The sequence below is a fragment of the Crotalus tigris genome, unplaced genomic scaffold (genome assembly GCF_016545835.1).
Source record: "Crotalus tigris isolate CLP2741 ecotype Arizona unplaced genomic scaffold, ASM1654583v1 scf7180000024437.13266115, whole genome shotgun sequence".
Taxonomy (NCBI): Eukaryota; Metazoa; Chordata; class Lepidosauria; order Squamata; family Viperidae; genus Crotalus; species Crotalus tigris.
The window spans coordinates 5662014-5674156 of NW_024100606.1; the positions used below are offsets into that span (position 1 = coordinate 5662014).

Consider the following 12143-nt stretch of genomic DNA (forward strand, 5'->3'; position numbering starts at 1 on the left):
CTGCTCACTTTTCAGATACTCAAGGTTAGCAGACATTTGTCATGTAATGAGAAACCTCAAGCAGGTGAAACTTTCTTAAATCTAAAGATGACAAACTTAAAATATTTAACAAACCAAAAAAGCCCATTAAAGCACTTTTGGGAAAGAAATGGCAGACTGAAATGGTTCTGAGAAAAACTGAACTAACAAATGTGGAACAGAGTTGGTGAGTTGATTGGAATTCCACTCTGAAGAAAGAGAGTACTTGAGAATGTCCACAAGTGTTCCCGATAGCTGCTCCTTACAAGGAGACTGCAAGACTGTGGTCTATGGCTGGTTTAAGAGTTCTGGGAGATGATGAAATAGCCAACTTATTTATAGACGGTACCTCTGAAAGGATATTGATTTCACATACTTCCTTTTCTAATCACTTTAGGAAATGGTTAACCACATTTCAACTATTTGAAATAGATGGACAGATTTTATAGCCCCAGATGAGTTTCCTTCAATTCTTAGCAAAAAGTGTTTTAACTACAGGTTTAAGAATTTTTAAAAATAAGGGGGAAATTAACAGCAAAATAGTGATTAAAATTCTGATTTATAAGTCACAAATGACTTAAGCATCCAGATAAATTTGAAATAAGATTTTTGAATTAATTATAAAGAAATTTTGCATGAAAAAATGCTTTTGTTTTGAACTGAAAAACATAGTAAGACTTTAAAAACTGGATACTAGAGAGAACTAAAGATTATAATTAAAGCAGAACACTTAAATCTGACTTATAATTACAAAATATTTTAATATTGGACATATTGAAGGATATTTTTGAACAACGGACCTGAAGTTAATTTTAAGACTCTAAGCTAGATAGACTATATTTAAATTCTACCTGATAAGACTGAGATTAATTTTAAAGGGATAAAATAACAGGTTACAAGAACAATATGGAAAAAGATGTTACACTAGATATATAAAGAAACTGGCTGATAGTTTAATCATTAAAAGGAATATACAAAAAAACCAAGGTAGTGATCTGGATAATTTTCCTAAATTGGATTTATAAAGCAGACTTGCTAAAAGTTTTCAAAAATTTTGTGAGAAAGGACAAAGAAAAATTTTATGACATTATTTGAAGGGACTAATTCAAGACCGTTAGAAGCAAAAGGAAAAAATATAAAACTGGTTTATTTGATCAAGGTTAAAATAGGTATCTGTTTTTTCTTTTTATGCTTTAATGTTTTAGATTAGTTTTTATTGCTGTAATTATAATATTTAATAAAATTACATTTAAAAAAGAAAAGGTTATTAAAATGTGGAAAGAAAACGACTTACTATTTGTAAATCCTACCTTTACTAATTAAAAACTGGACAGTACAGACATGGCCAGCTCTTGCAGCTTTCATCAATGGAGTTCTTCCCCCTTCAGATTCATGTTCCTATAAAAACAAAAACATTGAGGAAAACAACTTAAAACATAAAAGTCTCATATTGTTTCATTTTTCTTTAATTTTCATTTTTTGCAGAATGAGTAAAACATACATAACACTATAATTTGTTATTGATCTCATCAATATTTCCAAACTTTGAAAAATAAATTTGTATTATAAAAAAAATCTCTATCAAAGCTTGCATGTTGTGGAAAATAGTTCTCGACTTACAACAGTTCATTTAATGACTGTTCAAAGTTATGATACTGAAAAAAGGGACTTATAACCATTTTTACACTTATGACCATTGCAGCATATCCATGGTAATTTAATCAAAATTCAGATGATAGGCAACTGACTCATATTTATGATGGTTACAATGTCCCGGGATCATGTGATTACCTTTGGCGATCTTCTGACAAGTAAAGTCAATGGCAAAGCTAGTGTCAATGCTGCAAATATTGTATATTCTTGCTTTGACAATATGCAAAACTGTCTAGTAATTACTGGGTTAATACATAGCTTAGAGTGGGGGGGGGGGAAGCCCGGAAAAGAAAGAGGAAGTAAACTTTTGACCTTCACACTAATTGGATAATGTGACTTGTGACTGCAAGACAAGGGAGGGGTTTAGCAAGAAAAGATTGATGCCAGCGAGAGGAAGTCAGATTCTGGCATCAATACATCCATGATGATGACCGGCAAAATTGTAGCTCTGTAATAAAGACTTTAGGAAACATGCCTGAAAGTTCTTTGAAGTGCTTCATTAGTCAGAACCTGTGACATCATGCCAGAATCCAACATTCTTTTCAAACGACCTGCGGTCCCGAACTCCATCAGCTGCCCTATGCTTGAGAGGAGCTGGCAAAGTTTCGGGGAAGATCTCATTATGGAGAAAGAAAGATTGCCTGAGACCAGCCCCGTGGCTGCAACAGTTTCCCGGGGGGGGGGGGGAAGCGACAGCCAGCAAGCCGGGGCAGAGAGAAATTTGGCAGATTTCCCATCTGAGAGCGAAGACTTCAAAAGCAGAATGGACAGATAACACAGTTATGGGTGAGTCATTGGAAAGATTTCAAAACTTAGAAATGAAAAACAGAAATCAGTTCCTACAAAGTGAAACCTACAGCCCTTCTATTGCAAATGTTCCTGCCATGGGCTCCAGCCCTGAGAGAGAGAATCCCAGTCTGAATCCTCTGCAGCAAAGGGGAAATTGGGTTTCCCAGCAAGTGGCTGATCCATGTCCTCTGAACTTACCACAGCTAATAGAGGCCTTGCAATGTCTTGGGGTGGTACAGAAGCCAGGAAATCAGCAGCTGGGGGGAGAACAGCCACAGCAAGGAGGTTGGCCACAGCCCCCAAACGTGCAACCCCTGGGCATAAATCTGCAGCCAGGTTGGGGCCTACAGCAACTGGGGTGGCCACAAGAGCAGTGGGGAGCCCAGCAGGAAGCCTGTCAGACCCTGCCTTTGCCGGCCAGAGACCCCAACCCTGAAGAGAGGGTGAGTTCCAGTCTGAGGCATCTGCAGCAATGGGTAGATGGGTTTCCCCAGCAGATGAATGATCAGCAGCAGCAGAGGGCATCACCACCCCCTGCAGTCCAACAACAGAGAAGACCACTACAACCCCCACTTGCGCAGCCACCATTGGGAGGCCTACAGCAGCAGGGAGCACCATCCAACCCCGCTGGCCAGCAGCAGAGGGCCCAGCAGCCGTGGAACCAGCCCCAGTGGGGGTCACGGCAGCCTGTGTTCGCACCACCCTTCAATGCAACCTTTGATGGGGACCCAGAGAAGCTGATTTTTTTTCTCAACCAAGTGCATTTTCACTTGAAATACTGGGCCTATCTGTACCCGGAACCAGGGGCCATGGTTATTGTGTCCAACCTAGAGGGAGAAGCATCTGAATGGCTGAACCATTTATATAGCGAGCAAGCCCCCGAATTGGAAGATCCCCACCGCTTTCTTTTAAGTCTGAGAGAACGATTTGAGGACCCATCTATTGGCCTCAAAGCAGCAGGGGGGCCCAGCTGTATTTATGCAGTTGATCAATGAGGTTCTACATGATCACTTGTACAAAGGGGTTTTGGTGTATCTTGATGATATCCTGATATACAGCACAAATATGACTGATCACATAAAGCTAGTGAGAGAAGTGTTAAAGAAACTATTGAATGCCAAGCTTTATGTCAAATTGTCAAAATGTGAATTTCACCAAACCCAATTAGACTATCTTGGCTACCGAATTTCCAATGAGGGCATTGAAATGGATCTGGCCAAGGTGAAAACTATAATCCAATGGCAGCCCCCAAGGACTCGCAAACACCTCCAGAGCTTTCTGGGTTTTGCCAACTTTTATCGTCAGTTCATCCCTTCTTTTGCCGAGATTGCCCTTCCTCTTACAGAACTACTCAAAACAGGCAAAGGAGGAGGGAAGCCACGACCAGGCCAACCACTAGCATGGACAATGAGCTGTCAAACAGCTTTTGAGAATTTAAAGAGACTATTTGCCGCTGAACCAGTTCTAAAGCACCCCTGCCCAGGGGAACCCTTTGTGATTCAAGCCGATGCCAGCGATGTGGCGGTTGGAGCAGTGTTACTTCAAAAGAACAAAAATGGGATCCTGCAACCCTGTGCCTACACCTCTAAGAAATTCACTGAGAGCGAGCGAAGATGGGCAATCTGGGAGAAAGAGGCCTTCGCAATTAGATGGGCGCTATTGAACTGGCGACACTATCTAGAAGGGAGCAAGGTGCCATTTGAGGTATGGACAGATCACAAGAACCTAGAGGCACTGAAAACTCCCTGAAAATTGTCACCAAAGCAAGTACGGTGGGCACAGTACTTTAATCGCTTCAACTTCACTCTAAAGTACATACCAGGAGGAAAGAACTTTCTAGCTGATGCGCTATCCCGGTTACTCCAGTACAAAAGTGAACGAGAGCAGGTTAACAAGGCAATTATTCCCAATCCACAAACTGTTGCTCAACTTACATCTCGCAGGGTCCCCAATCCTGATGACCCTGGAGTGAAGAAAATAAAACGAGAGCTCCTCACTGACCAATGGTTCAAAGATAATCAAGCGTCCCTAACATGCAGGGATGGCTTGGCTTACAAAGGGGAGAAGTTATATTTGCCAGAAGCGCTCCGTCTTAATGCTCTCAAACACAGCCACGATGTAAAGCAGGCTGGACACTTTGGATATTTGAAAACCCTACACCTCACCCGCCGGCAATTCTGGTGGCCGGGGCTGAAAAAGGATGTGGAAAACTATGTAAAAAGTTGTACTGTATGTGCCACAATGAAAAGAATCCCGGGGAAAACTCCTGGGTTACTGCAACCCGTGGCAGACCCTTCTCAACCCTGGGAAGAAATAGCTATGGACTTTATAGTGGACCTACCTGAAAGTAGGGGAAATACTGTCATCTGGATTGTGATAGACCTGTTCTCGAAACAGGCTCATTTCATTGCCTGCAAAGGACTCCCATCTGCCCAACGACTGCCCAAATTGTTCCTGAAACATATCTACCGGCTGCATGGTGCCCCTAAGCGAATAATCTCAGACAGGGGGGTGCAATTCACAGCGAAGTTTTGGAGAAATTTCCTTACATTGATTGGATCATCTCAAGGGTTATCATCTGCTTTTCATCCAGCCACCAATGGGGCCGCTGAAGCCGCTAACAAAATGGTGGAGCAATATCTTAGGTGCTACGTTTCTTACCAACAGACGAACTGGACTGATCTCCTCCCTTTTGCGGAGGTGGCGTACAATAATTCCGTGCACAGCAGCACCGGCTACACGCCTTTCAAAGTAGCCACAGGGAAAGAATTTAACTCAATACCTGAATATCCTCAGTTGCCCTCCGCTTCACAGACACTTGATCAATGGGTGAGAGGGTGGGAAGAAGTTTGGAAAAACACAAAAACTGCTTTAAAAAAGACTTTTGAAACCTATAAAAAGCAGGCTGATAAAAAGAGGGCTCCCCAAAGAACATTCCAAGTTGGGGAAAAGGTCTATCTGTCAACTAAATATCTACGCCTCAAATTGCCCAGCAAGAAATTGGGACCAAAATTCTTGGGGCCTTTCCCCATAGTAAAGGTCATCAACCCAGTCACAGTACAACTAAAACTCCCTAAACTGTTAGGGAAAATTTACCCAGTTTTCCATTGTAGTTTGTTGAAGTCTTATCGGGGCTCCACTTTAAGACCTCCTCCAAAGAAGGCACCTGGACCCCTCGTAGTGGCAGGGCAGACCCATTATGAAGTGAAACGTATTCTTGACTCCAGAATCTTTAGAGGGAAATTACAGTACTTAGTACAATGGAAGGGATACCCATTGTCTGAAGCCACCTGGGTGAAATCTAGTGAAGTGAACGCTGACAGATTGATCAAAAGGTTTCATGTGAAACACCCCAGCAAACCAAAAGATAACCCTTAACATATGCTTTTGTTTACTTTACAGGATCTGTCCTTCTTGTAAGGGGGGCCGGATGTCAATGCTGCAAATACTGTATATTCTTGCTTTGACAATATGCAAAACTGTCTAGTAATTACTGGGTTAATACATAGCTTAGAGTGAGGGGGGAAAGCCCAGGAAAGAAAGAGGAAGTAAACTTTTGACTAATTGGATAATGTGACTTGTGACTGCAAGACAAGGGAGGGGTTTAGCAAGAAAAGATTGATGCCAGCGAGAGGAAGTCAGATTCTGGCATCAATACGTCCATGATGGTGACCGGCAAAATTGTAGCTCTGTAATAAAGACTTTAGGAAACATGCCTGAAAGTTCTTTGAAGTACTTCATTAGTCGGAACCTGTGACAGCTAGACTCATTTTACAACTGTATTACTAACTTAACAACTGTAGTTGATTCACCTGTGACAAGAATGATCATAAAATGAGGCAAAATTCACTTAATTGTCTCTCTTAGTAGCAGAAATTTTGGGCTCAATTGTGATTGTGAATTGAGGACTATCTATATCATGGGGATAAACCACTATGGGATAAAATAATAGGCCTGAAAAGGAACTTTCTAATAAAATCTCTATAGTCTTCTGACCACTATTTTGAAGAGCTTGTTGTTTGAGATTTAGAAAGATAGAGAAACTAGAAAGTGCTGCAGCAATGTGGTGATCAAATGAACTCAACGCAACTGGGTTATGAGAGAGAAAAATGCTATACCAGGGCATCCTAAGTTGCTGTTTGGTTTGAAGTACCTGAAGTGATTCTTTAGTTATACACAATCAACCAAGAAAGCAACCACAATATATATGCCTCCTTAAAGCTATGGATAGCAAACAAAAAAAGTTCAAGATCCATCTTCGATTTTAACTATTACTTAAATTTATTGTGATGCTGGCTTTTTTTGTCATGGTAATATTTATTATTGTATATTGCTAAAAATTCTTTCATATTATGGCAGCACTGAAAATAAAGTTATGGCATGATACCCAGCCCACTCCCCATCACCACAGATTGGCCAGGTGAAGGCAAAATTGCTAGGAAACTCTAGTGTCCAGAAACTTTTCAAATCTGCCAAATGCCTAGGATAGATGAGGGAATAGAAGGTAATCTCATCAAAATTGCAGACAACACTAAACTGGCAGCCAACACCCCAGAAGCTAGGTTCAAGATCCAAAAGGATCTCAACAGATTTGAACCCTAGGCCCTATCTAACAAAATGAAATTCAATGTAGATTTTACAGGTTTTACACTTGGTCACGGAAAATCTTATGTATAGATACAGATTATGTAAAAACTGGATCAATAGCAGTAATTGTGAGAGGTATCTTGGAATCCTAGTGAACAATTACTTAAATATGAGCCAGCAGTATGCGGCAGCAGCCAAAAAAAGCCAATGCAATCCTAGGTTGCATTAAAAGAAGGATAGAATCAAGATCACTTAAGTATTAGTACTTCTTTATAAAGCCTTAGTAAGACCACACTTCAAATACTGCATCCAGTTTTGGTCATTATATTATAAAAAAGATGTTGAGATTCTGGAAAAAAGTATAGTACAACAAAAATGATTAGGGGGCTGGAAAATAAAACATATGAAGAACGGTTGCAGGAATTGGGTATGTCTAGTCCAGTGAAAAGAAAAACTGGGGAGACATGATAGCAGTGTTCCAATATTTGAGGGGCTACACAAAAAAAGGGGGTCAACCTATTTTCCAAAGTACCAAAAAGCAAGGGAAAAAACTATAGATGAAAACTAATCAAGGAGAGAAGTAATCTAGAACTAAGGAGAAATTTCCTAACAGTGAGAACAGTGGAACAGCTTGCCTTCAGAGTTGTGGGTTCTCCAGCATAGAGATTTTTAAGAAGAGACTGGACAACCATTTGTTTGAAATGGGATAGGGTCTCCTGCTTGAGAGGGGATTGAACTAGAAGACCTCCAAGGTCCCTTTCAAACCTGTTATTCTGTCAAAAGACTAATTTTAATATTCCTGTATTCAAATCAAATCTTAGTTGTTCTGAAATAAAGAACAAGTCAAGCATGTCCCCTTTGAAGTAGATTACTGTAGTGTCACAGTTACTTTTCACAAGCTCCTAATTGCCACGGAGATCATGAAATCACAAGCCACATTGGACCCAGGCACAGATGCTGAAATCAGCCAGGACTAAAAGCCTCAGGAATTCCAACATTTTCCAGATGCCTATGGCACTTAGTATACCAACAGCAGTTTTAGTCTGTCAGCAGAAACTAACTCCAGAAACAGAGTTTGATAATCCAATTGATAGATCTAATGGGATAGAGTTTGGCTGATGAAAAAAAAAATATTCAATCACTTTATATTAAATGTGGGCAATTACTTTATAATTTAAACTGCATTCTTACTCTGTCCTTTTAACAGTGTAATTGCCATTGGTTAATTTAAATTGGATATGCTGTATAGTTTACAATTATCTTGTACTTTCAGACAATATATTCATATTCTCACCAGAATTCTTTATTTTTTATTCTTTATTATTACTACAATATATATACCCCTCCATTTCTGAAGCCTGGTAAACTATATGAAAAAGTACGAACTTATGAAAGAGTCATGTAGTATGGTTCTCAAATCCAAAACTTACACTATAAGGAAAGGGGGAGCACCTGGCACAATTCTTCAGAAGAAAGAAGGGATGCCATTTTAGAAAATCAAACTTTTTCTTAATAAGTGACATGAAACTGCGAATGTATGACAAAAATAGTGCTACTACTAGAAAGTATCTAGTATGTTTAAATAATTCTATGTTTGTATAATGAGAGCCAGTTTGGTGCAGTGGTTAAGGCACCCGACTAAAAACCCATGAGTTCTCATCTCATAGTATAGCTTTATCTCTCGGGGGAAAAAATCGTGCTAATATTCAACATCTTATTTTTGATTTAGTCAATATCAAACACAGTAAGAGACTACAAAATTTCATTAAGTAGCTTACCAAATCAGCATCTGCTTGAAGTAACACATCTGCAACATCGGTATGACCATTTTCACAGGCATATGTTAGTGCTGTGTCACCTGTTGCTGTTGTTGCATGTACATTAGCTCCTGAAGTAATAAGAATAACATTCTTAGAAAAAAATAAATCAGTCTCAATGTTCTCTATTAGGACAGTTTATATAAATCTTATTGTAAATATTCAAATAATGCAATGCCCAATTATTATTGAAAAAAAATCCTGTTATTGCATAGATATTTCCCAAAAAAATAAACCAGCAAGCAAACCAAACTAATACTTGGATTCAATGACATGTATGGAAAAGATATATCCAACAGGCAAAAATAATCATAGATAGCAAGGTTTTATTAAAATTCTCTGTTTTAATCTGAAGACAATAAATGCTCAGAGATTAATGCCATACCTGCAGCTAATAAATATTTAACTAGCTCCAAGTGACCCTCTTGAGCAGCTTCCATTAAAGGTGTTGAACAGCCAAGTTCTATATCAGCTCCTGCTTTGATTAAGAAGTCAGATACTTCCAAAAAACCACCACAGCATGCTAAAGTTAAGGCAGTTTCTTGGGTCTCTTCTGTCTGAGCGTTGATGTTAGCTCCTTGAAAATAGAAATACATAAGTATAAATTAACATTTCAAAACAGTTCTTTAAACTAGCATGGATATACTACATTAAACCTTTTAAAAACAGTTATAATAATTAGGTCTAACATTGTTTACAAGTAGCATTAGTATTAATACTAATTAAAATCAACAGACACAATTTCTTATCATAACAGATACCGTATATGCCGGCGTATTAGGCGACCCGGCGTATAAGACGACCCCCATCTTTATAGCCGGGCCGCATTCCTAGAACGTCGTCTTATACGCCGGAAACTACCAGTATTTCCGGTGTATAAGACGACTCGGCGTATAAGACGACCCCCGTCTTTGGCGCCGATTTCAGCGCTCGCGGAAGTCGTCATATACGCCGGCATTTACGGTAGTCCTCGACTTACAACAATTTGTCAAATGACCATTTGAAGTTATAATGGCACGAAGTTTTTTTGTGCTATTATACTGTTAGACCATTTTTATGACTGTCATGTGATCAAAATTCTGCCACTTGGCAACTAACTCATATTTATGATGGTTGCAGTGTCCTAGAGTCATGTGATCCCTTTTTGTAACTTTCTGACAAGCAAAGTCAATAGGAAAGCTATGTGATTCACTGAACAACCATCTCAGCAAGTACAGTGATTCATTTAACAACTGTAACAAAAAAGGTCGTAAAATGGAGCAAAGCAATGGAAATTTTGGGCTCAATTGTGATCTTAAGTTGAGGACTATCTGTATTAGAGGATTAGAAATTAGTCAAGTGGACCCACAAGAATATAAATTTACCTTTCTGACTGACTGACAGCTTTCTAGGTATGCATTTGCTGTTACTGCTATATTATTTAAAATAATCAGAATATCCAAAGTATTCTCATGTAAAAATATTTTAATATTTGATATCACATATTATACAACAACGAACAAATCACCTTTATTTTTGAATTTCTTGAAATGATTTTATATTAACTATATTTTTATAATTACAAAAAGAAATCCAAGAAATTCAGAAATATTTAGCCCTGCAATTGATACACTTATTATACTTTTACCTTGACCAAGAAGCAATGCTACCATCTCCTCATGACCCTCTCGGGCAGCTTCCATTAATGGTGTATATCCTTCATCATTTACTTCCTCTAAGTTTGCCCCCCTCTCAATTAATAAGGCAGCCAGCTCTACATGTCCACCACAGGCTGCTAAAGTCAATGGAGATTCAAAGGAATCAGCAGGCATGTTTACTTGAGCACCACTATCAAGGAGTAAACGAGCAACTTCTACATGCCCATCCTAGAAAGCAAAAATAAAAGTATGTATCAACGTGGAAAGTATTCTTTGGATCAAACCCTGGTTTATGTAGTCCAATAGTCTGTTCTCACAGTAGCCAACCAAGGGAACCCACTAATTTTCTATCAGATGGCCTTTAGACATTATGGTGCCATCAAGGCCACTAACCATTGATCCCAAGTAAATAAACATATAAAAGCTGGATAAAAATGCTCTTCCAGCAAATAATTTGTGGGCTAAAATGAAATACACTTTCATTTGTCTGAAGAGACTTTTTTTTTTGCATCTCGCATTTATTCCAGACACTAACACAATCCTTTAGTATATTTGAGGTAGACACAGGAAAGGAAGACGATGTTTTTCTAGTAAAGAGATGGAGAATTCACTTATGATACTCATGATCGTTTTTAAGAAAAGCTGAAAAATTGGCTCACTTTGTGTTTTTAAAGAAATAAATTGTTTTAAATCTCTGCAAAGATATTATTTTTATGTCTTAAAAAAGCCAACCCCAATGGAAAAAGGTGAGTTTTTCAAGAGGAATAGTTTTGAAACTTTTAATTGGGGAAAATGTCTGCCTTACAGTTTAATGACTTCATTTTACTCTTTTAAATGCCATTCCAACTGTTTAAAAGAGAGGGTAAATTTTTCTCCCAATGTAGCTCAAGGGCTACATGCAATTTGGTCACCTTTTCACCAAAGGAAATATAAGTAAATTGTTGCACTGCTTTTTAAAATTGTAAAACCACCAAGTAAATTAAACCAAACTTGATATATTTGCGTTACTTTTGATGACTCTTACCATGCATGCCTCCATTAATGCAGTATGCATTTCATCTGTTTTATGTTCCTGGTCCGCACCAGCTTCCAGCAAAAACCTCACCATTTCTAAATGGCCTAAAAGAGAAAAAAAAATTCCAAACCTCAGAATTCACTGAAAATTTCAGTTCATAATCACGTATGTTTATTCACCAAAGATGCCAAAGATACCATCTAAATAACCAAAAAAGTAAGAATTCTCAAAACCTTTATGGGGAATCTATTTAGTTATTTCATTAGCATTCAGAAGACCATATAATAAAAAGTTTTAGTCTCTGTCTCAATGAATGAGAAAACCAGAGTTCTGGAAAAAGCACAGCTATTTTAAGGTATGCTCTCAAATACAAAGACTTACAGGACTCTAGAAAACAGATAATCTAAAAACATTTCATGATGAGAAAATACAAAGACATTGACTTTCAATGTTGAATATGAAAATTGGAAAAAATAGAAATAAAAAACAGAACAATAATAAAAGTGATTCAAGAATCCAAGTAAGTTTTACTTTCATTTTTTTCTTTAAAGAACAGAATCCTGGAGAGAGAGAGAGAGAGAGAGAGAGAGAGAGAGAGAGAGAGAGAGAGAGAGAGATTGAGACACT

General features: G+C 38.4%; 1 protein-coding gene across 7 annotated transcripts in view; it reads right to left on the minus strand.

Moving 5' to 3' along the window:
- Positions 1 to 12143, minus strand: part of ANKRD17 (ankyrin repeat domain 17) — a 160978-nt gene that overhangs the window by 48170 nt on the left and 100665 nt on the right. For all 7 annotated transcript variants that reach the window (XM_039331765.1, XM_039331760.1, XM_039331759.1 and 4 more), the window contains exons 7-11: positions 11526 to 11620; positions 10492 to 10729; positions 9250 to 9441; positions 8826 to 8935; positions 1329 to 1416 (exon numbers count right to left, since the gene is read on the minus strand). In XM_039331765.1, the coding sequence (XP_039187699.1) occupies positions 1329 to 1416; positions 8826 to 8935; positions 9250 to 9441; positions 10492 to 10729; positions 11526 to 11620 (723 nt within the window). The remainder of the gene's footprint in view (positions 1 to 1328; positions 1417 to 8825; positions 8936 to 9249; positions 9442 to 10491; positions 10730 to 11525; positions 11621 to 12143) is intronic.